At 41.5% G+C, this 26252-nt stretch overlaps 1 protein-coding gene across 1 annotated transcript; it reads right to left on the bottom strand.

The window, feature by feature from the left end:
* Positions 1–3661: 3661 nt before the first annotated feature.
* Positions 3662–26165, bottom strand: irs2b (insulin receptor substrate 2b). Its single transcript, XM_088352545.1, has 2 exons — positions 22771–26165; positions 3662–7379 (listed from the first exon to the last, which is right to left on the bottom strand). The coding sequence occupies exons 1-2, from the start codon at positions 25967–25969 to the stop codon at positions 7375–7377; spliced, it is 3204 nt and encodes a 1067-aa protein (XP_088208671.1). The 5' UTR covers positions 25970–26165; the 3' UTR covers positions 3662–7374.
* Positions 26166–26252: the final 87 nt, after the last annotated feature.

Raw genomic sequence — 26252 nt, 5'->3', positions numbered from 1 at the left:
TGATGGAACTGTCACACGAGAGAATAACTTTTAAACGGTTAAATCAAGATTTCCTTTTTTTATTCTTGTGTTATGATTGCAAACAGGTCTAAAACAGTACAGTGCCAAACCGGAGTGCCGGAGGAAAGCCACGCAGGCACAGGGAGAACATGCAAACTCTACACCTCTACACGGGGAAGCTGCGGTAGCTGGACTTGACAAACTCTGCACCGTGAGGCTGCACGCTAACCATCAAGGAGGTGTGCTGCCCTATATATATATATATATATATATATAGATATAGGGGTCCACGCCCAGAAGCTTAATGTTTTCTCCTTCAGATGATGGAGATATATATATTTATTTATTTATGCCCATTGCCCCCGTGAGTATGCCCATTGGCACTAGCTGCTTCACATTGCCTGATTGGCTTCCCTCCTATTTAAACTCAGTGCTCTCATTCACTCCTTGTCAGTCCGTCAACGAACCTCTGCACTTGTAAGACGTGTATTTTGACTCTGTCCGGTATCTGCTTGTGTATCCCGTATCTGGTATCGATCCTGTCTGTCCTGTCCGGTTTCGATGTCGTTTGACTCTGACTTCCTGTTTTCTCGCGCCTGACTTCTCTGCCTCACTTCTTCTGCCAAGCGATTGCCGAATCACTGGCGTTCAAGCGCATGACTTCCCCATTTACGGAAAATAAAGCTTGTGTGAAAACGTTATGCGTCTGGGTCCTCCATCTGTTCGGGTTTTGACATGTATGTATGTATATATATATATATATATATATATATATATATATATATATATATATATATATATATATATATATATTAATATATACTGAAATCCAAACTACTTTTTCATGATTATAGTACTTCACAGAAAAGGGTGAGGCATAAAAAAATGGATTTCTACTTACTTATTTTAATACCAAAAACTATTGAACTAGGAAACAATACCATGCTTCAAAATACCTGCCCAGGCCTAGTGGTAGAATCTGGTACTGCTTGCTCTACTTCTATTTGCCCTAAGTGACCCTCCTTCACAAAAATGACAGCTATCAAAGCATACAAGCATCCCACACTAGAAACAATAAGGCCTAGTTCAGCCTTAATTGCCCATTTTATTAGTGTGGTTGTGGGAACCAATAATCCGCTAACATACGGCTAAATGCGCAAAGGCGTTGATCTCGCTGGCGATTTAATCCCACCCACCTCCAGGGGCTCTTGCAACGTGCTGATTATGAGGAGGGGGTAGGGACTCCCCAACAAAACAATAACAGTAGGCGTCCTAAGGTTAGGGTCCACGCCCAAAAGCTTCATGTTTTCTCCTTCAGATGATGGAGAGTGAACAAAGAAAAGGTGTAAATGTCTTTTTCTTTCATTTGGGGGGATAAAGAACCCCTAAACCAGTGGTACCCACGTTTATTACCGATTTATAGTCTAAAAATATTCTTGCGGCCCCGTCAGATAATATTAGTTATAATAACAATAATAACAATAAGAATAATATTCAGAATTGCCGAAATCCACGGTGTAATCACCACTAGGGATGTAGATGACATAAGAAAAAGCATGCAATTTGATGTCATCATCACAATATCTTTACTTATGGTACCAGTGAGGAATGTTTGTTGGATAATTGAGCAAACAGAAAGTAAATATGTATATGTATTTGTTTGACTGTTTGTGTGTCTTTCCAACCAAGAAAAGGGTGAAAGAGTTTAAATATAACCACCATCTTTAACAGGGAGTAGGTTAGGTTACTCTAGATGTGAGAAACCACCCTAAAAACCTGACTGGGCACTTTTGGTTTTGTTGACTCAAAAATGTTTTAACTTTCAGTCTCCATTTTTTTTGTTTTATCCTTGGATTCTTTGCATCTTGAGGTTAATCTTTTACAAACAATGTATATGTAGACGATTACATATTTCGTACCCCCAATTTGGGATTTTAGTCTCCATCTGTACTCAGTCTTACTCATGTTCCAAGGACTCTGCCAAAACGGGAAATGCCACCCAAAAATTGTCTTGCGTCTAAATGCGGGTGATGATCTTAAGGGGGCATAGCCATTTTAGTTTTGGTCTTTTGTCTTCAGAGTACGTTGTCAATAAACAATTGTAATCGTAGCCCCACGTATTCAACAACCGTGAGTAAAAATAGTATGATGATGAGATACTCTAAAATAGAATGCCTTTTCCTATGTCATCTACATCCCTAGTGGTCTAGTGCAAATGTTGTGCAAATGAAGTCAGTGATATATTTCAACTGGTCAATTTCTCTGAACTGTACGTACCAACCTTTTGACATTAAAATGCAGATTTTTAGGCCTGGAATTGGAAACTGAAAACTGGAATTGGCATATTTTTACCAAAACGGAAATTTAATGTAATCATTGGAGCCATGGACTACAATACTAGTCTTAACGCAAATTTTGTTGTTGGTTAAATTTGGACCAAAAAAACAACAACAACACGGTGGATCCTTTCAGAAAAGATCGGTAGGTGTTTTTAACGGGAGGAAAAGTGGGAGTCTATCATTAAAAACAGTGTTTCTCAAATTGTGGGTTGGGACACAAAAGTGGGTCGCGGGCTTTTGCCCTGGCAAAAAAATGCTCAGAAGAAAAAACGGTGGCATAATAATTTCCTATTTGATCTCTTCCTTTTCAGTCAATCAACGTCGTGTTTAGGAGGGACCATATCACATTTTATTATGATTTTGTGCTTTTCATTTCCCCTATCTGTCCATTAGAATGGGTCCCAAGAATGAGGAGGGGGAGGAAAAGCGGAAAAACGTGAGAAAATGATTGCGAAATATGAAAATATTTTACGAGTGTATGCCTTGCCTAAAGTTTCAGTATATGGTTCAAAAATGATACATGTTTAGCTTTTTACCAGTATATTGAGCTTTATTATCAATGCAATGCTATATTTAGGTACACGATTATTATTTTGAGTAGAAACTTCAAGTATGTGGCTATTTTAGTATGTTTCTTCATTAAAGCAGCTTTTAAATACAATGGAGGTTTATATGCAATATAAGCGGGACTAGAAGTTGTTTGATTGGCACATGTTTTTTTAAGAAATGTGAATATATTCTACTACATTTTGCCTTAAACTGCATAATGCTTTCGACCAATACATGAGAAGTGGATTTTTTTTCTTGATTTGGGTGAAAGCGTTTCATTAGGGTGGAATGGTCGGTCCTGATGTCAGAGCACCTACGAAACACTGGGCTAATGCATCAAAGTTAGCTTTGTCAAGTATGCTTGTCAAAGGGGTGAAAATGTACATTTGATATAGTATAAGATAAATGTATGTATTTTTGCAAGACAAAAGAAAAAATGAACGGATGGAGGCATCTTTTCTTAAATAATATCAATATTTATTCCATGTGACTAAAAAGAATCAATACAATCTAAAGCAAAGACGTAAATTTAAATTATCATCTCTTAGTCGCGTCACAATAATATGCAAGGTGTGAAATATATACATTTTGGTAGGGGTGGGGCACAGCAAAAATAAAAAGTGGGGTGGGTCCCAACAGTAACGCTTTGATGCTTTTATAAACATACATGAGCCAAATGCAAAACACTGCCCAAACACCAATTGGGCTTGATTCGAAAATTTGACAGAAAAAAACGTGTACAAATTGCAACAAACAAAAGAAAACCAAAGAAAAAAACAACACAATTTTATAGTTTAATAAACAAATATAGACAATATTTGTACATTTGGTACACCTTGGTAAGTAAACTCCATTGTAAATATTGCATATATGCCATTGGTACCTAAGAATGAATTAGGTCTGGTACGAATTTCTCATAAAATTTGCAGTTACAGCATAAGAAAAAAACATGTGGCATCATCTCTCACAATACTCTCCCATAATTTATTCAATTACTTGAAAACACACAGGGAAAACAAAATCAAAGCCAAACCAGAAGTGGCCAGCGTATAACTTAATTAGTGCTTTTGTCATATCACGCCAACGCAAACTATGTACATTGAAAAGAGCATGTTTTTTTTTCACTGAAAATTGTTGTCGTGATGTCACTATTTACAGTCGGTAAGTACCAGTGGATCCAGACGAAAGGCCGTTTATGAATTAAATCAGACTTGCTCTCACATATAACATACTCTCACACATGCACAACTATACTTTTCTATAGGCACAGGAATACCCATGCACAAACACTGCTGTACTGCTGTTACGTTCACATATACTACTATACTCACAAACATTACTATTCTCTTTCATACACACACACGCAGACAGACACACTACGATACTCACACCTAATGTAATGATCACCCTACCTCCCAGTGTTGTTTTTCATTGGTTACTTTTGGTAACCAAGGTGATGCACACTGAACTGTGTGTAAAGGTTGAACAGTTCGACTTCAAACTGGAGTTACTCCCAGTATAGTAGTATGTGAGAGAGTATTTTAGAATGTGTGTGACAGAATTGAGATCGTGTATGAGAGAATAGTAATATGAGTGAGAGAGTATAGTATTCTGTGTATGAGAGTATAGTAGTCTGTGTGAGAGTATAGTAGTGAGTATGAGAGTAATATGTGTGAGATGGTATATGTGGCATGTAACCACAGTGCGGTTGCCAGAAAAATATGTTGAGTGTCAACTGATACTGAAAACAGTGAGTACGGAGCTGTATTCCAAGTGAATTTTCGAACATAACGGTATAGCAGTTTTGTGCATGGGTATGACTGGGTCTGTATGAGAGTTTAGTTGTGCATGTGGGAGAGTTTGATATTACATGCGAGAGCAAGTATAATTTACTCTTCGGACGACGATTAGCGTTTAGCTATGGTGGTCGTCGGACGCGAGTTCCCGAGCGGCGTGTATTACATTCATTGCATCTTGTGTTACAATCTAGAGCAGTTTGTAAGTGCAAGACCACGCGTTGGCTTCGCCGGGGCCCCGAAAACAAAAAAAAAGACAGCGTCAGGCCCGATGAGGCGACGGAACTGACCACTCGGCGCGGCGCCGTATTGAGGCAACAGGTGAGTGTGTGTCCTTGTATTGTGTGCGCACTGTCCAGTGGAGACCAGGGATGGGCATTTGAATCATCGAATTTGGAGGAAAGTACAGAGAGACTGTTAGTTTGTCTTTATAGTCAATGACATCAAGGTATCGTCCATTGCGTTCAGCAGACAGCACACGCCAAATGATATCACAGGGGCAGGTTAGGGAGGGCTTTGTGTGTTGGGTGGGCAGGACTGTTTGTGAGCAACTGTGAGGCTCGTGCGAATACTTTTAGACCGTTTCATGAAATTGTATTTTAGCAAAAAAAAAGTATTTTCTTTAAATAAAGTATTGACAGTTAGAATGTGATTAACAAAACTATGTGGCGTTTTTGAGAAAATTCGCCCTTGCGAGATTTCACTTTTCTTTTCTATTTTTTTGTGCAGAGTTAACTTTTCTAAGGATCATTTATTCTGAACTAGTGGGTCAGAACCCAAAAGTGGGCCGTGGGCCTTTGCTTAGGCAAAATAATGCGAAGAACAAGAAAAAAACAGAAGATGGCCATAATGCCCAGCTCAATCTCTTCTTCCTATTCAGGCAATCAGCGCCGCCCTGATAGTGTTTAAGAGGGACCACATCTCATAATATTGGGATTTTGTTGGTTTTAATACCTTTTTTTCTGCGCATAGAAATGGGTCCCAAGAAAGTTAGTGATAAATAGAAAAGTGGAAAACGGTAACTACAACAATCGGGTCGAAGAAGGAAATGATTGATACGAAAATGGTGTACAAGTGCCTGCCCTGCCATTGAAGCGTTGCTGGAAGTACATTAAATGGTTTTAAAATGTTATATTTCTAGCTTTTTACCAGTATATTCATCTTTATTATCAACAAAAAGAAATCATTATTGATGTTTGGCACACATTTTTTGATATTCCAGGTGTGAATTTGTTTTAAAGCAGTTTAAGGGGGCTCATACTTGAGTATATAAGGTACTTGATATCGTTTTGGATGTGCTGGTCATTTCGTTTTTGGGAAAAAAAAGAGATTATATACTACCATCGTATCTTTAAACTGCAGAACCTTTTTATTTGATATATTGGAGAAATTATTTTCCTGATTTGGGTCACAGCTTGTCATTAGGGTGGAATGGTGGGTCCTAAAGTCAGACCAGTTAAGAACCAGTACCAAGGATGTTCTTAAATCTTGTTTTTAACTGCAGTGTGTTAACGGATAGAACCGTGACGTAAACTTCACTTGCCGTTTTTAGACCGCAAACAGTGCAGATTCGGTTTAAAGCGGAGTATTGTATCAGAAACTTTAAATCAATCATTTCCTCATTGTGAAGCAAATTCGATGAATATGCCCATCCCTAGTTAAGACAAAAAACGTCAAACATTCCTTTTTGTCGTGACTTCCTGCAGGCAGCATGGGGGGTGTGCAGGGGACTACCGGTGAACAGGTCCAAAGCGTTCAGAGTTGCTGAGGCCACAGGGGTACCATTTGAGCGTGACATAACCGCTCCTCCTAAAAAAAAAAAAAAAGAAAATCCCAAACTCTTGCCCCCAGCTGAGCGAATAAATAAAGACATATTTCATACGTTGTAGTAAATGTACCGTGGAAATCTCAGAGTGGCTCATTCTTTGCGGATTGGTTCAGTTGTGGAGGGTTGCTAGGTCCAGACTAAACAGCCCGTTTTGGGCCTGAGTAAGGCTTTGGATTGGTGATATCATTCTTAAGTATTAAGAACAAAACTTTTTAAAAATAAATATAATCTATATATATTCATACCAACTATTTGGGGGAGTTAACCGACCTGTTTTCTTTCTTTTTCTGAGGTAGGTTTTTTTAAGCAAACTTTTTTTCTTAAATATGTACCTAAATGCCACGTTTAATAGTTATAGAAATTCACACATTTGGAAAAAGTTTTGCCAAATGCATACATCCACATTAAATAAATAAATATTTTGAATGCATTCTGTTTTTTTTTGCATGTGATCTCCAGGTTTGGTGTCTTCTCAGGTCAGGCAAACAGTTCAATTATTAAATGGTAACCAAAATAATATATGTGACATGATATAATAGCTCATGTCGTCATTTGCAGATAAATAGTTACCAAGAGTTAATAGTTGGTAGAAAATGTTCCTTTAGAAGTAATTTTGTCCAGCAGCATCAAAGGATGGCGCCTCATCGTTCTGGTGCCGAGGGGAAGATTTGGGGTCAAGTGTCCGCGCTGTTGTGGCAACTGCCGCCTTTCTGACCCCGTGGAGCTTCCGTAAGGAGCGGGGCGGGGTCAGAGGAAAAGTGGGCGGCGGCCAGCGGTCCAGCTGTTGCTGTGTTGATGTCATGGCGTGAAGGTGGCGGGCTGACCTTGCAAAGACGAGGGGGTAGGGGGAGGCCGGTGGTCTTCATTCTGAGGGAGAAGAAATAATAATAAATCAGACTTGTTTTTGCATAAAAAGTGAATACAGGGTTCGTACACCTTTTTCATGGCCAAATTAAAGCACTTATTAAAAACTTTCAAAGCCAGTTTTCCAATGTTTCCAGTGTGAATCATGTATTTTCCATAGCCACAAATATATCTGCGATTTACATATGTGATTGTGGATCCTGCGTGTGCATTTATCAAGACATATATTTTTGAGATCTTGGGTAAATCACCGAAATATTCGTGGCTCTAAACAATCAGTGTATAAATATGCTTGAGAAAAATGTCTCCCCATAAGTTTTTTGGGTAAAAATGACTAATATATAGCTAACATTTTCAGTTGCAGGAAGTTATTTCCATTAACAAAATACCACTGCCAAACGCTAACTTTGTTTTTTGCATGGCCCATAATGAATATCCATAGTTGATATGTAATCCTTGCCCCAAAACACTTTTCATAGTGTCCTGTTTAGGTGTAGCATGCACCTGTTGTCTTCAGCCCATCCATTGGGGGTGATAACACTTTATAGGACAATACACTGCAAACTAATGCCAGCTGTCGTTAATCAAGTGGAAAGACATGCTATGGTTGAGCGAAGCCCCCAGAGAGCAATGTTGGCGTCATTTTTAAACAGATTTGTTGGGAAACAACTATTTCAAGCATTAACAAACACTTCACCCAAAATCTTAGCACTTTTTAATCATTGAAAACATAACATAAAATTCAAGCATTTTCAAGGGGTTTAAAGCAACCGTATGATCCATGAATTTACTATAGATCTTTATTACGAGACAGGTGAAATCATAATTTCATCCTCCAGTAGTCGTGATCATCAATCTATCTGAAGTGACACATAGGCACTCAAATATACTAAGCGTGTCCCAGATGGTGCCTGCATATTACAAAGCCCGAAAGTTGTTACCCGCAAGAAGTTGCATGCAATTCTCTCGCTTAAAATGTAAACGTGAATGTGGTGAATACGTTTAAATGGATAAATGGACCATAAAGTCCAAAGAACATTGTGCACCTAATTGAAAGCCTGATGCTCATATTTAAGAATGGGACTGAGAATGGTCTTTCTACAAGCCGCACCAGATTTAAATCCACAGACTTAAACCACTGGTTCTCAAGTGGTCTGACTTTGGGAACCACCATTCTACCTTACTAAAACTAAAATCAAGAAAAAAAGCCACTTCTCAAATGTATCCAATGAAAGTATTTTGCCATTTAGAGCAGGGATATTACAATACCTTCACCTTTTTAATACACAAAATGAGCAGTAAAACCAAAATGTCTTAGCCAGAGGACATTGCCAGCTTGCAGCACCACAACAGAGCCATCAACATTACAACTTAGTCTTCCCACCACTGCCACCACCTCTTTGACTTGTTGCCCTCTGGTACGTTCTTAAAAACAAAGACAAACAGGCTCAGAGACAGCTTATAGCCAATGGCCATTGCTACCCTAAACGAGACAGAAAAACAGTGAAAACATATCCATCCATCCATTATCTGCACCACTTATCCTCAGTAGGGTCGGGGGGGTGCTGGAGCCCATCCCAGCTATCTTCGGGCAGTGGGCAGGGGACACCCTAAACTGGTAGCCAGCCAGTTGCAGGGCATGTGAAAACATATCTTGCAACTTATTTTGGGGTAATGCAATATAAATTGAACAATGTGGTACTCAAAATTTCGGGATAAAATATTTTTTTTGCAGTTAATTAGGTATGGCTTAGGATAACACCTATAAACGACAACCAGATGATGAAGGTGCTGTATCTGAGTCAGTTCGGGAGGTTTCTTCTGTAACTGGCAACTATGGAAACCAGTACCTGCTGTTTCATGCAGGGAAGCAAACCCCAAACCAAAAACCGTCCTGAAAATGGATGGGCGCCGCCAGGCTCTACTGCCCTTATGATTCAAGTAGTTAAGGGACCCGTGAAACGTGAAATCTTTTTGCACTAAACTGTTCAAATATATCCCCTTGCGACTATTTTTTTTTGGTTGCCGTTAAATGTTATTGCACTCCTTCACGTTGCACTTTTGTTAAGATGCACTATTCTTTGTCATTTTTAAACATTGCACTTGTATTATAACTTAAACCAGTCTTTAAACACTACCTTGTAAATATTGTTTGCCTATTTATCCTGACAGTCTATTATCATTTTTCTCTGTAAAGTGTTTGGTACATGTTTACACTGGAGCGCTTGTGTCGTTGAGTGCAATGTTTTCACAACATTGACGTCAATGACAAAACAGACAATTCATTTGAAATTAAAAACAAATGCTAATTTCCTAACCATCCCTGCCCCCACCCTACATCTTATTTATTCTCATTGATGCAGTCGCCACAGTGTCGCTTTCTGTCCCAGTGGAAAACACAGCTGAACTCTGACCCCCGTGCACTTGTTTGTGAGCTTTCATTTGCATGCAGCTATCAAACGGCAGCGGAAGTGTCAGGCGACAACACGCACGAGCGACCGGCGCTCGACCGGGTTCGCATTTTTCGTCCTCCGCCCCTCCGTCCCGCTCGCCGTCTCCTTCCCCCAACCCCGGAGGCGAACAAGAGCTGTTTTCACAAAGCTGGATGTGATCGTTCGTTCTCTAAAACAAACCTTTCATTCAGGCCGAGCTTCTCCCACCCCCCTCTTCTCACAACACTTACTATAAACACACACACTTTGTTCTCCTGTTTTTGACTCATAAATTACCTCCCCCAAAAAAGAAAAATATGACAATCGTGTCGTTTTTTTGTTTTCCACTGGATGACTCACTCTGAGGAAAATATGTTAAGGGGAGCCACCTTGATCGTTTGGGTTCCAGGATCCCCAACCTTTTCTGTACCACAGACCAATTTAATGCCCAACAATATTTTTCCCGGCTCGGCCCAATTACAAATTCACTAATAATCTGTTTTTTTATGTAACTTATTTCAAATCATTCATTCATTTTGGAAGGCATCAATTCATTTATATATACCACCACTGCATTCGAGCCATAGTCCCGAACCTTTTCTGTACTGAGAACTGGTTTAATATTTTCACTGCCCAACCGAATAATAACATTAGTATAAATATCAATAACTGTAATAACAATAATAACAATTAGTCTAAATCTGCTATAAAATGAGTAGCCCACCAGGGATGTAGTTGACATAGAAAAACATATTAGATTTTAGCTCATCACCACACATACTCACAGTACCAGAGATGTATTTCAAAACTATATCAATGAACGCAAAAACGCACAACGAGGATGTATCTGATTACAAACGGGACTTGGAAGAACATGAAATGAATACATTGGCAATTTTATTTTGGTATTTTTTCATACTGTATGTTGTCAATAAATTATTTTAATCATGACCCCACGTATTCAACGTGGTACCTTGAGTAAAAGTAGTGTAGAGCCTTGTCCCATGACATGTCCATCCCTAGTGGTCTTGTGGTTGAAATTCTACGCTCTCACCGCCGTGATCCGGTTTCAATTCCTGTTGCATTCAACGTTGTAAAAATATGGTCAGAGTTATATTGCGACCAATCGATCATTGCTCAGATAGATATGGTAAAGACCTCATCTATAACACACACCCAAAGTATGAGTTGTTTTGTGGGTAGAGAAATGTGTGTTGTATAAAATAAAACAACTTCTTAAAATAACATAAGGCAACTTTTGTTTCTTTCTGTGCAGCCCGATACCAAACAACTCACGGCCCTGTACTGGCCCAATGGTTGCTAAAAAAAAAAAAAAGAGGAGAGCGAAAAAAGAGAAAAGTTTGGGAGGAGATGAAAAAAAACCACAGTAACAGAATCAACCTGACTGAGAGAACGGGGAATGTAGTGAGGTCATGGGACCGTCGGCCTCGAACAATATGTGTGTGTATTTGTGAGTGGACTCATTTGCTGCCCTAGACACTAGCCTGTCCAGGCAAACACTCGGGTGCGAGTGACTGAGATGTGCCGGGAAAATGAATCACTGGGAGCGGAGATTAATAACAGGGTTCCTACAGTTTAAGGCAAGATAAATCCAAGACTTTTTAAGACGTTTTTAATGCCTTTTGAAGTCAAATTCAAGACCAAATCAACAACAAAAAAAAAATTAAAACAAACAGAACAAAAAAAGAAACAACATAAATTAGAGGCAAGTATAAAGATATGTTTATTTAATTTTTAAATCACATTTTGGTCCAGTTGAAAACTTTGTCCGAAAACCATAGCTCTCTCCAACGTTTTAGACGTGGAACACAATAAACAAAATAGATGTTTACAATACATCATGGATCCTTAGTCAAAACTGGCATTTAACTACTAATCCAACAGGCATCTTCTGCTACATTCATCAGGCATTTTTATCACGATAAAAAACTAAGAAGATTTAGTAATAGTTGGTTAACAAATATACATTTTATTCATGTGTTCACAATGTCAAGACTTTCGAAAATTGGGTTGAAAAAATGTTAATGCCAATTAAAGCCTTATTTTTCAAATAACTAATTTAATGTATTTTAAACTTTTTAAGGATCTGCGGGAACCCTGAATAAGGAGCTGCAAGCAGTGCTGAGACAAATGCTTTACAAAGGAACGCATTAATGGAAAGCAATTACTTGTCTCGGTAAGGAGTACTGTAACGCGTTAGTAAAATATTGTATATTAACTGCCTATACTAATATAGTGCATTACCCCGCAACATGCAAAAGGGAAGAATATTAGGGATGACGTCCTCTTACCGCGGTTACTCCAAAATATCAGTTATCAATGGCAGGTTTATATATACAGGCATGAAAATAGGTCGTTGGTAAAAAGGTGAGAAGGGCGTGGACGAAATAAATGTTACAGTCAATGTACAACTCAACAAAATATTGAACTCTGCGACCTATACTTTTGCTTCAGTGATCTTTAGTCATATTTTTGACACGGGTAATATCGTATATATATATATATATATATATATATATATATATATAAATATATATATATATATATATATATATATATATATGTCATATTTCTATTCATCGGTTACCTCGTCAAAGAGAGAGGTATGTTCTTTATGAAAGGTCAATGAAATAAAACCAAATGAAAAAAAAAAAAACAAGAACTAAAATTAGAATGGGCAAACGTGCAACCGATTAAGCCTAAAGGCACCAACCAGACTAGTTCAAGCTGCCTTTAATCAGTAAGTCTGGATTTCTAGACACCACTTTCTTACAATTAAGCGACTAGTCCCTGCAACAAACTCTGCTTGCTATTGTAACGTCACATAAATCTGCGTGCGGAGAAATAAGCAATACAAATTCACCAAATAAATCAATAAAATGGGTTGGCATTGTAGCTCTCAATGTAGGAATTTCATAAGGATTGCAAAGATTCATCTAAGCAATTAGCATCATTCTAGTTTTTTTTTACGATGTAATATATGTATCCTGACGTATGGGCTGCATTTGAAAGAATGTTCACCCTGATTGGCTAGAAACGCGGAAATTTAATTTGATTCATCTTTTGCTGTATTTTCTATGGCCAGTGACCCTTACTTTTAACATAACAGTTGCAGGGCTTTACAGACAACTACTCCTGCCCATGATAACTACACCGATTTCATTCAAACGCACCGCCTTAAACGCCCAGTTCACTCTGCGAAATCTCATGAATGCCCCATGCTTCCCTCAAAACATTTTCAGCATGGAACAACACAAATTTACATAGGTTTATACTTTACAATGGTTAATTACTCCAAAAAGATGAGATTTTCATGCCTGTACATACTTTCAGTAGTAATGATTACCATTACGGGGAAACTCCCTACAGCACAGAATATGACGACTTTCTCAAACCTATACACTCACATCTAAGCCGAAATTACAACAATCAAACAAAATACTGAAATCGGGAGTCAGTTTATACGGTATGCAGCGGGGCGAGGCTAGTACAGGTACAAGAAACCAACAGGAACTCAATGGGGAAAAAGTAAGAACAGAATTTACAGTAAAATTGTGCTGAATTCTATTCGGAAAATTGTTTTTGGAAAAACACCATGCCTCAAAAAGAAAAGACAATGTATTGGGCAGGACCTAGAAATGGAGAAGTAAATCTTCAAATGGTCTGAAGCCAAAATGGCTATGATATGGAGTGTTTCAGCTACATTTATTGAGTATATACTGTAAATTGTAACTAGTTACTTTCAGAGTACTGCGCCACTTTTGGGGTGTCATCAATCTTAAGGGTAATGTAATCACTTTTTTAAATGAGGTAACTAATAACTGTAACATTTCTTTTTCAGTAATGCTGCCAATCCTGGGTGCAAATAACTGAGATGTTCTGGGAAAATTAATCACCTGGAGCACAGATTATAAGGAGCTACAAAGGAGACAGATAAAAAAAGGTCACGCCTCACTGCGCACACACTAAAGAACAAGAGTGTGTGCAAAAGGGGTCTAGAAAAAAAAAAAAAATGATAGTGGTCTATCAAGGAATGAACCCGATGGCTGCTTAACCCCCGTCCTGTTTCACAGTGGGCGTAGAGGGGGGCAAATAAACCCACCCACACACTGTTGTACTCCCTTTCAGTCCCTCCCACGACGATTACGCCGCCCACCCTGACCGACTGTTCATTATTTATTTAGCTCACAGGCTAAACTTAGCCCAGCTCCATTCAGGGATAGGACACTGGGCAATGGTATTAGTAGCAGGGTCAGTATGTTCACCTTTTTGGTTAATATGAATTTTCCGACAGCTTAATATTATTACAGGTTATAGGTAGGTGGATCGATTGAGGTGTCCTTAAAAATGTTTAAAGTTACACATTTTCTCTATAAAGTACTGTATGTGTAACAATGCCCATCTAAGATCACAGGGTCCTTATCCCTTTTTTCCGACTGCAGCTATCTGTTCTTAGCTTACGTTTAGCAAAAGCGGTTCTGTGTTGAACAGTTTATGCGGGAGGAATGGGGTGTGGGTGGTGACGCCATGCTCATCTGTACGTTTTATTTTGTTTCTATTTGTTAGGTTATAATGAAAATAGTAAAAGTAAGGATAGGTCTGCTATAAATAGAGTCCATACGCCAACCCAAGAAAGCTTATTTATGCGTATCTGAAAAAATGCACACAATTGCACATGCATTATAAAGGAGCTTAACAGAGGCTGCAATGATTAAGCCAAAGGTGAATTAGTTGCACATTCCATCCAGCTCCTACAATTGATTGCAGATGTTACATTGACTGACAATGTTCCATCATTGATTGTTGTAAGAGTTATTCAGGAAATGTTAAGGCCAATCTAATTTTAGCTGGTTGAAAAGTGGACCATAAACCATAGCAGCAGTATGTCCTTAAATTCAGCATGTCTTATGAGAAAGAGGCAAGGAAACAAAGAAAAAAAAATGATTTTCTTGATTTGGGTCATGGCTTGTAATTAGGGTGCGATGGTGGCTCCTCATCTCAGACCAGTTGAGAACCACTTATGTAAACAATCGCGGGAGTGAACGAGAGTTAAAGTGATGTCAGTTCTTCTCCCCTGGAGATGAACAGGCTTGTTGTGTTTACATTCCACTCTCCTGCCGCCTGGCTCCTCCCTGATCCATCGCAGAGCTCCACTACACAAACAGGGACTGCCTTGTGACCTGTGACCTCCCGTGCCACAGGCATGTCCAACTCACAACACAAAAACAAGTTTGACTCGTTCACCTCAATTTCTGCGTATGGTCAACATGACCTTCAATTGAATTTCTCTGGATATTTTATAAAAGATGCCTCCTGTAAATATATCAAAGAAGGAGTTGTGTAACTACGCTGCCTCAAGTAAATTTTACGCACTTTTATTGACAAATTTTCAATTTTTCAAGTACCAAGATCTTGAGTAAACCGTGAATATATCTGTGGCTCTAAACAATATGTGGGTAAATATTTTTATGATGAATCTCTCCCCATAGTGATGTTAGGTATAATTACATATATGGCTTACATTTTCAATTGCAGGAAGTTCTTCCCATTAAAATGTACCACTGGGAAACACTAACCCTAATTTTTTTGCACTGTCTATAATAAATGTCCATAATTGACCCGCAATCCTTGCACAAATGCACTTCACAGTGCATGGTTTAGGTGTAGTAACCCATAGGAGGTCAATCCCTTACAAACTAAATTAGTAGCAGTTAGACATAGGGGAGGAAATGCAACGACAGAGCGAAGAAACCAGAGAGCAGTTTCTGCGTCATTTTTAATCAGACTTGTAAAGAAACATGACAAAAACTTCAAGCACTTCACCCAAATTTCAAGCACTTTTCATCCCTTCAAAACACATGACAGTTCAACTACTTTCAAGGATTTCAAGTACTCTCTCCTTTTATTGCGCTATTTTTAAAATGCACTTTTTTTCTCATTGCATTACAATTGTAAAATAGGCCTCTAATCGTTACGTTGTAAATATTTTGCCTATCTTGAGTGTTTTATTAGAATTGTTCTCTTTAAAGTTTTTATCACGTGTTTACCTTAGAGGGCCATGTATAATCTCCTGGCATACAATGTTTCACTGCGTTATCAATGACAATAAATTTAATCCAATTCAATTTGAAAACGGAGTATATTATTTTTCACTTAGCCCACTGAGGAAAAGGACTCCAAGTTGATGACTCACACAACCCTCATTTTTTTTTTCATACCGGGTCTACTTTCACCATAAAATATTAATTGGAAAAGGCTGAGACACGCTGGCTTCGCGCAGCAGCTCGAGACAAAACAAGCTGCTCAACAATGTTTAATCCTGAAGTGAACGTAAGCCTTCTTACCTTCAAGCTAAATTGGGGATAGGTTGACTTTGTTTTTATCTGCGGCTGGAACATCCCGCCCCAGTGTACTCTCAAGAGTTATGTATCACACTCACTGTGAGTGAGCAGGGCTGTAGGGGAGGGGTGGACGGGACAGGTGAGGGCAAGAAAACAAAGTGTTCTTTTCCTCTGTTGTGTGTCATCAAAGAGTCACATTTGGCTGATTTGCAAGAGGTGCACTCTGTACTTTTTGAACTTTGTCATGAAAATGCATTCGAGAGGGGGCAGGGTGTGCTTATAGAAATAAAAGATTATGCCAGGGCTTTCCGTTTTCGTACTTCTCGTGATCACAGCACCATGTTATCAACTCTGATTAATTTTAGATAGATAGATAGTTGCTAACAGGTAATTGGTAGGAGTTGGCGGATAAAACCGAATATCGATACTGTGCAAGGACTTGGATTAGATCATTAGTATTAGGGTTCTTGCACCTTTTTCATGGCCCAATGTGCCGTGCTCCATGTGCTGTGTTAATCATAATAATGAACTAACTCAAGAAGGAAGGGTTCAATCATTCAATGATCATGACATTTCCAAGCAAAAATCATCGGTATTGATTCACTTGGATCTGATCAATACCAACTGCATCACCCACCCCATATTCATTAGGAGAACTTCTGGTGCAAGTAACCAAAGTAGCGCCGGCTCATGGCGGTATGAAAAACAACAGAAAATACACATCCGTGCCAAATAAAGCATGTGTGTGTCAACCAAGGAGGTGAGGGGGGACTGCAGAGTGGTTGTGGGGGTAGGTGTAGGTTGCGTCACATGATTTCTGCAAAACAGAAAGCGATGCCTGGAGAGAAAAGGGCGGAGAATCGGAGGGGAGGGCGGATGCAAAGTAAAAACAGGGGGAAGGGTTTGGTGTAAGGCTTCTTGAACACACCCTCTTTCTCCCTCCACCACCATCCTCCACTACCACCTTCTCTCTGTTGTTGTGACAGATGGTGGCCGGTCATTAGCGTATTGTCACTCTCCTCCTAAAAGAGCCAGATAACCAGTGAGTGCTGCTTGGCGGGGCAGGTGCAAATACTCCTGACTGAACCTCCTCCCCCAATGCCAGCCCCTTACCACGCAACACACACGGCCCCTCTCGACCATCTGCTGGCGGCTGCGCATATGCAGACAGGAAGACGCACAAAGTGGAACGGTGTGTGCGCCGGGCTTCTAAATTCGGCAAGGCATGGAGGGAGTGAGTCAGATTCTCCCCTAAATGCGACCATGCAAAACGGCTGTTACAAAATGGGGTGGGCGCAGGGTGGGAGGTTAAATGGATGAAAGGTGGCCGCAAAAGAAATATGGACAAAGTAATCCATACGCTTTCACGATATGGCTTGCTGAATTTTGCTGTAGTTCAAAGGTCACCTAACTTGGGCTGAGACGATTAGTCGATGTTGCCTACAGAGACCCCTCGCTACTGTACGCATAGCCTCGGTTATCGCTGGTTCACTGCGTCGCGGCATTTGAATTGAATTGTCTTTGTTCTCATGGATATAGAAAGTATTGTGCATTGTGTTCTGAGCAGGAAAAACACAGCAAATGCTATCATGGGGGTAGGAAAAAGGGAGGGCTTTGTGTGTTGGCTGGTTGTCAAACAGCAAGGCAGACGCATAAGTCAATGTCCGACACACCCTACTTTTCTCGGAGGGCTCTGGCCCCAATTAACCGCAATAACCAAGGGATTACTGTAGTCCGTTATCAATTTCATCGTCAACTATTGCCGTCAGACATGTTTTTTCAACATCGAGAGGCATCTCTACATGACTAGAATCTCTGCTGAGATTTGTGCAAGCGCAATAGATAGCTTTCCTGTCTAGAACGGCAACAGAAATAGCGGTGTCAACATCAACTGAGCATAACAAAAGTTCCAAAGTTTTGAAACAGTTTAGCCTGGATACGGACAATTAAAAGTAATGATGTCTTTATACAAGTTTGTGTGTCTGGCCATCATAGAAAAAGGGGAAGAAGTTTAGAAATGGCCACCATATTTCACAAGCATTAAGGTAGGTTACACTTAATGCAAAAATCACCCCCCAAAAACTGACACAGCATTTTTCGTTCTGCCGATTCAGCAGTTTACCAGAAATACTTCTCTACCAGACCACAACACGTGTGGCCAGGATAACAATCTTTCACAAGCGATGAAGTAAGTCACTTATGAGGTAAAATGCCCACACACAAAAAAAAGTTGGCTCAGCACTTTTGTTTTTTTTTAACTCAGGATTTTTTTCGAGAAAGACATTCCATTTTCCCAGGACAGAAAGACATTGAACATCAACAACATTTTTGACAGGCAGTCAGATAGATTTCCCTGGATGTGAAAACTCTCAAAAAAGCTGAATATGCATTCTATTGTCTCAGCCCGGAACAAGTTTGGCCAGGATCATAATATTTTACAAGCAATCAGGTAGAACACAGGGGTGATAATGCCAATGACTGTGCCAAAAATGAAAATGCCCCAGCCATTTTAGTTTTATTTACTGTTCTACTGCTGCTAATGCCTCTTTAGGATATACAGGGTCAGAAAATGTTTGATTGAAATTAATGTACGATTTATATGCCTTTGCTTAAAAAAAAGGGACAGAAGTTTGCATAAACTTGTATGTTGCTACTGGTTAAGCACACGTGTCCAATTTATTTTTATTTTGTATGAATCCACAAAATGCTCAAAAAATGATGCATTTTTCAGCATACCTATTTGCATGTGTTTCCTTATCATTCGCCACATAATTAGATCGATTTCATGCAAAACGCATGCAAAAAAATAATAAATATCCAATATATCAAATAGTAGGTGACCAGTTGACAAATAGTCATTCATTGTGGCACTATTTCTCTGTAGTTCAAAGGTCACCAAACTGACATTGCGGCGGGGATAGGAGGCATGCCTTTGAAGGCCAAATAGACGAGCCGCTGCGGCAAAAACAACCCGCAGCCAAATAAAAGTGACAGAGTCTGAAGAGAAACCAAAGAGTCCATATATAGCGATATAGAATCCACCCTTTCTTCATACGCATTCACATAAAGAATTGAATTTTAGAACGGCAACTGCCTTTCTCCACACATTCATCCCGCAACCCTCCTCCCCCGCCCCCTTGGGGTGACTGCAAATGCCAAATGAGGACACGGGATTTAAGTTCCGAGTGGTTCAAACTGACACACAAAAGGGAATGTAAACTACGGGCCTGGTCGGCGACAACTCGAAAACGTAACGAAGCTTGCAGATGGCGATGCCTCAACTGTTCCTTGATGGCGCAGAAGAATGTATTTATTTTCTGCGGAAAAGGCTCAACTCGCAGTGGCTGGTTCTCAGGGGTAAATTTATATGACAAGAACTAAATAAAAAATGCAATTCAGAGCGGTTTCAGGGACATGGGTGATTATGTCATAAAAGCTTGCAAAATGAGAGCCAAACCTGAAAATGACAATTAGTTTCTTCAATTACATTTTTTTTTAAATCCGTTTCATCAGTAAAAGGTTTGCCAAAACAGACATCCAAACTTTATTAATTGAACCCTTGCACCATTGAGTTGTCTTATAGTTTTGACAAACACAGCGTAAAATGTGCAAGCACTAAAATTTTATTAAATAATTACATTGTTAACTTAAGTTTTTTTTAAAAAATCTATCATAACTGTTTCAGAACAGAAGCCAAGAGTGTTAAAGCAAAATAAGAGCAATGCAACAGAAATATAAACACTGTATAACAATGTCAACAAAACAACTAAAATATCCTGCCCATTTCACAATCTTTTAAAGATTCCCTTTAAAGTCCCTTATTGGCTCTGTTGCTCTCTGCAAGGTGAGAATTGTTGGTGTGTTTATGTCAATTTGTGGTGTTGCCACAGAAGCAGACCACTTTACTACACAAATTGCACCCGGTCTTTTCCTTTTCTGTAGTTGGAAAAAAAGTTCACGCTGCGCTGCACTCCATATTTCTCTCTGTCATATTTAGATAAAGGTAGGCATATCTTTGCCCTCTCTTTTGCCTGGTAGGCAGGTTGTAACAGCAGGTCAGATAGGAAGAGTTGCTAAAAGTGGGTCTGTCAGTCACATACATAAACTTGGAGAGTGGCTGAGGGCGCTGAGTAAGAGATAGAAGGACCAGGCCATCTACATAAAGAAGCATTGTTTTAAGGAAATTGGTGAAGAAACAAAGTATAAATCCCAGGACAATGTAATTGATATAATCCAAGGCCTTGTTTAGTATCGATGAGATTGATATTTGTATCGCTCTGCACAGACTCTATAATGGACAACAAAAAACTTGCAGAATACAAGGGTCATTTTAATAACCAAAGTAATTTGTGTTCAGGGTTAAAAGAAAATAATTCATCAACTTAATAAAATACTGTAGTTACTTCACTTTTAAATATTTAAAAAGACATACAGTCGGTGTATTAAAAATGATGATTAGGAGAAAATATCCCATAAGTGATGAGAATTTATAATTGGCAGCAAATGGGCTTCTGGTGTATTATTTGGACATGAATGCACTAAATCGAATTCCAAAACCCCCAAAAAATAGCTATAGGCACCATCTTGTGAACAAAAAAAAGGAGTTTAATCATAAAAAAATACAATATTAAAAAGGTTAAATTTGGAAAATATATTGCTGTTTATGTTGACTTAGTTATTACTTTGGCTTTGTTCATACACCGTCAGCAAATATTAAAGCTAAGTAAAGCACAAATCTTTAGACAGGCAGTTTGAGCCATAGGTTGTTTGTGAAGTTGTTCTCAAAAAAGAGAAGGAAAAATATCCCCATCCCCCTTTAGTCTTCTATCCTGCCAGGTTAGAAAAACAAGTGAGCATTCACCTCTCCCAGCAACCTTTGCACACTGCCCCGCATTCCAGGCCTGAAACCCGCTACCTGACAATTGATAAACAACTGACTCACTTGTTTTTCTATGGAAGCCAATGACTTGCACACAGCTACGCCAGAAGCGTCAGAGCAGACACAAAAAGATGCACCAGCCGACACTGCACAACCATTTAGGGAAAGGATGAGTGGTCATCGTTTTGGCAAATCTTTAAATGTTATAACTCGGTAAATTAATTCAAATCAACCTCCAGTGCATCATTCTAAATGTTTGTATATGAATGTACGGGCTTTGTAGATAGAAGTAGGTGGCAAGCAGGTATTTTCAGCTCTCTCATCAGCTGCACCGCTTATCCTCAGTAGGGTGGCAGGGGTGCTGGAGTCCATCCCAGCAATCATCGGGCAGTGGGCAAGGGACACCCTGAAATGGTTGCCAGCCAATCGCAGGGCAGCAGGTATTTTATTTGTTCTTATTTATTTTAACATTTATTATTTTAAACGTAAAATTTTTCGAAAATGTGTTCAGTTTAAAATTTCAGAAGAACATTAGAAGACTTGGATAACATTTTCTTAATATTTCTTAATTTCTATTATTTCGCATTAACTTTTTTTTAAGTTTAACAAGTCGGAAGGTGGTATTGAAAAGTGGCCGAGGGGGATAAAAACCTATTGATATACTTAGTTTTAGAGGGACATTGTGTATTATTTAGTGCTACCATAGTGGTTAAAATAAATAAATTTATTTAAAAAACAATATTGATGGCAATATTGAAGCAAAAGTACCATATCTGTGCATTGTTTGTTATTGCAACATCCATTGCAGCCTGTACATCCTGGAAGGAGGATTACCTCGAGTGCTTTCATTTTTCCAATGTTAAAGTTTTTGAGTTTTTCCTTGCCCTCATGTAGGTTTTAGAACAGGGGGTGCTGTAATAATAGTCTGTGGTCTATGCAGCCCTTGTGATTAAGGGCTATACAAATAAACATGACTTGTCTTGGAGCATTCTGCACTGCTACAGATGACACAGTGACAGGGTCTATAACTCAGCAGCCAATAGGAAAGCAGAAACAACTTGAAGCATAAATGTCTATCTTGATGAAGAATAATAAGGAGAATTCGGGAGTTTTGTGTTTTACAATCACAACTTTGTCACTATCCTGCTCAACTTAGATGAAAGGCTGAGCTCTACTTCATATCACTCTGCTGTGAAATTTCTCATTGTGTCATAGGTGTGACAAGGGGCTGACTAATCCTATCTAAACATCAATGCCTGAACCTCACAGCAATGTTTGGAACAATTTCCCTCAGTCGCTCTGACACCTAAAACGGATGCATGTGCGTGACCAACGTTGATACAATACGCCATGTAATGTTGTATTGCCCTCCTTTTGTTACGTAACATAGGTTGCCATGTTGTTGAGAAACAAGCTGTAAAGAATGCCACATTCTTCTCGATTAGACACACAAAAATATACTCTGATTAGCAGTGGTTTTGAGCTAAGTCAGTACAGCAAGTCCAGAGACTCTGAGTCCCGGCTTCAGGCAGGAACACCACATTCTCACAGTTCTTCACAACTTTGGAATGAAAATGAGCCCAGCGCTGCTAGGCAACGGTGAGTCAATCTGCAGAGTACACAGAAGCGCAACGACAGATCCTGCTCTAGTAATGACAACACTCCCCTAATGAATGAAAGAATCCTGAATGAATGTGTATACAACATGTAACAGCACTCACCTTTCACGGCAGCAGCAGTCGTCTCCTTGAATCCGAGGCTGGCGTAGGGGCTGGCGTTGAAGCCATTCATGCCACCCTTGCAGCCGCAGGCCGCCTTGAATCTCAGGAGGCCGTCGCAGCCCCCCAAGCGGCACCCTCCAAGCGTACCCTCCATCAAGTTTAAGGCAATGTAGTTGAGTCCGTTTTGATATCCTGTCGACGTCTCCCTGCACATCGGGTTACCGCTGTTGTAGTCCTCATCGGGTCCCTCCGAGTCCCGCACGCCATGAGATACGTTCTCCACCGAAGCCGAGCTGTGGCGCTTGTTGTCGTGGGCGAAGGACGGGCACACAGGTGTGACAGTGGTAGTAGACGAGAAGGTCTCTGAGCTATGCGGCCGGCGTCCCTGAGGGTCAGCCCGAATGACTTTAGCCCCCTGGTGTGGATCTGCAAGGGGTACATTCGACAAGGGGGGCCCGAGGAGAAACGAATCCACTGGAGCCACTGCTATCCTGTCCACAGCAAGGCTGCTGTCAAGACTCAGTCTATGGAGGCCAGTAGTGGGACTGCTAGCAAGGGGGGTGTCATCTGTGGCGTCAAGTGGGCCACAAGTAATCTCAGTGTAGTCATCTTTGACTGAAGGTGGCTGACCCGCCAAACTCACATGACGCTGGAGAGAATATTCATCTACCACCATTCTCAGGTCCCCCTGCCCCTTGATGGCTTCAACCCCATCCTCTGGGTTCAATTTTCTAACAGGGAGGTTAACCACAGTTTTAGGCGAGTCAAGGCCCACATTAACATAGTCCGAAAGTGGTGAAGATGCTTTGTCGGCACACTTTGAGCCTTGAGCAAGTACCTCCGTTTCAGTGGACGTGCTGCCGAAGTCGATGTTGATATACTCCCCTGGACTGCGTGGCTCAGAGGGCAACGGGTGTTCACTCATACATGGTAAGGTTCTGAGTGAATCCAGAGCCAGGCGAGTGGGTCGACACGCCCTACTCCTGTGCGCAAGACCATCATCACTCCTCGCGCCTCTGAGAGCAGGGGAAGCAGATAAAGGTGCGCCAGCTGTCACAGAATCTCCTAAAGAGACAGGACAGTAGTTGGACTCCTCTTCAATACGCTGCCTCTGTAAACACATCACCACATATTGGTCCGTGTCAGCTGACCCGTTCCGCTGCATTTGGCCCTTGAGTGACTGTGGCAGGGTATTGGGAGAATAAGGTTGTCTGTGTTGTTGATCTCCAGAAGAACTGAAGATTTGGTCTCGGGATGTAAGAGACGACATGTGGTCCCCAGGAGACATTTTCAGGTACTCTCCATTGACCAGTTTGCCGTCGGTACTCTCCATTGACATTTTGATGCCACACCACATGCGCATGTAGCCGTTATCCTCGAGGGAAACACTACCTGGGGAGTCTGTGTGCGGGGCCAGCCCAGCTGCAGAGGAAGGGTGCGATCGGGGGTTGATGATCTGTTTTGGTGCAGACACACACATGGGGCTCATAGGCATGTAGGGATCATTCTTAGCTCCTGATGTATGTTGTGCCACGCCTGGCATCATAGGCATGTAACCACTGTCGCCCTGGAGTCCGTTAGAGCCCACCCGGTTCTCATCTTGAAAGGTTCCTTTCGGAGAAGCAGTGTGACACCTACGGGAAGACCCGCTTCCACTAGTATAAGTTGCCCTCATTAACGTGTACTCGTCAAGGGAAGCAGATGACACTTGAGGGAAACACCTCTGCTGGCGGGGGGTGGTCAGAGAGTACGTCCGTTTCCGATAAGCCTTGTCCAACTCAGGGAACCAGCGATAGCCATTGTGATTATGTTGCTCCATCACCATGTAGCCGTCAAGCCTGCTGCCCTCCCGCGAGGGGGGAGTATCCGCTCTTAGAGACTCAGGCGTGTTGCTGCCGTACGTGAGAGGCAGCCGGAGATCGCGTGTGTCGGCAGGGCTGCTGCTGTACTCTTCGCAAGATATGAAACCGGCGTCACTTGGGGATCCTGAAAAGGAAGCGCTACAGCTGGAGGGGCGCGGAGCGCTGCTGTCTGGACACGAGGACAGGCTCACAAGACTGGGGGCGGCCATCGGCGGGGAATGAGAAAGAGGCATGGACATGGACTTACTGTGCTGCAGGGAAGAGGATTCGAACGTCCGGCACGGGCGCGCCGTGATTGTATGAGACCTGCTCAGGAGGGTGCGGTGGGCGCCTGGACTAAGGGGGCTCCCATTCACCGACATAGGGCGTGTCATGGTGCCGTCGCCCTCGCTCGCCGTGCGTATCCGACAGGAAGAAAATTTACTCACGGGAGATGTTGTAGCCATGCTGTCAGTGCGCGACCTCCGCAAGAGGCCGGTCTGACTTGGGGGCAGGTGGTTTAAGTGCCGCCTCGTGGGCACAGAGATGGGGTTGGTACCTGATGACTGGCTTTTGCTGCGAGGGCGAAATTCGGACAGCTCCTTCATAGCTTTCATGGCTTCCAAAATCGTTTCGTGGATGTTCTGGGCCACCACAGAATCGTCAGCTTGCATCCACAGCTCGCCCGGTCCGGTGGCGGCGGAGCGACCCACCTCGATGAAGAAGAAGCTGTCAGAGTGGCCGCACCTTCGGATATTCATTAGCTGCAGGATGACCGAAGCCACGTCAGAGTTGAGTTTCACAAAACTGATAGTCCGACTTGATAAACAGAGTCTGTACACGCCGGTCAAATTTCTGCTCTGGCCCAAGCCTTTGGACTTCATCATGACCTGCCATACCTCCTTGTAGGTGGCATTGACCGGCGTAATGACGCCGTAGCTCGCCTCATCAAAGCCCACGAGAGAGGATGCGGAGTTGGACGCCGACCCGTCGAACAACCTTCCCTCCGATATCAAATCCGTCAACACGCGGTACCATGCCTCCTGTTCAGCCTCGCTGTCGGCGGCCACAGCAAAATATTCGTCCTTGGTGTAGAGCGCGATGAGAAATTTGTGCTTGGCGTCCGCTCGCTTGTTGACGTTCAGGCAGCAGTCCAGCTGGACGACCCGCTTAGCCGCAGACTTGTTCCTCCATTTCTTCTCGCTCTCGTAGTACTCCAGCCGGGCAGGGCAGCCCTCGGCAGGCTCCCTGAGCACGAAGAATCGCTTGTGCCCATGTTTGTGCTTCCTCAGGTAGCCGCACTTCTTCACCCCGGCGGCCGGTAGTGGGGGTCCGGCGTCGCTCGGCGGACTCGCCATACCACTCTTCAAAGACTTACTCGGAAGAAAAAGAGGAAGACTCGGAGGAAACACTAAAGTAGTTCCTTCTTTCTTTTCTTTTTTAAGCTTTGGCCGTCCTCTCGCTTCCCCCGCGACTGGGTGATAAATAACACATGTCTGCCGCTGCTTCTGCTAGCGCTAGTGTCGGTGACTGGGGAGGGGAACAACATGTGACCATTTACACACTCTGCTGGGGGAGGAAGAGGAGGGAAAGGGGGTGGGGGTTTACGCACACAAGCCGGTGGGCGGGGCCGGCGCAGCT

Source organism: Urocampus carinirostris, chromosome 14 (genome assembly GCF_059441175.1).
Source record: "Urocampus carinirostris isolate Australia breed hairy pipefish chromosome 14, RoL_Ucar_1.0, whole genome shotgun sequence".
In the NCBI taxonomy this organism is placed as follows: Eukaryota; Metazoa; Chordata; class Actinopteri; order Syngnathiformes; family Syngnathidae; genus Urocampus; species Urocampus carinirostris.
Note: the sequence above shows the minus strand (reverse complement) of the source record. Positions and strands in the feature narration are given on the sequence as shown.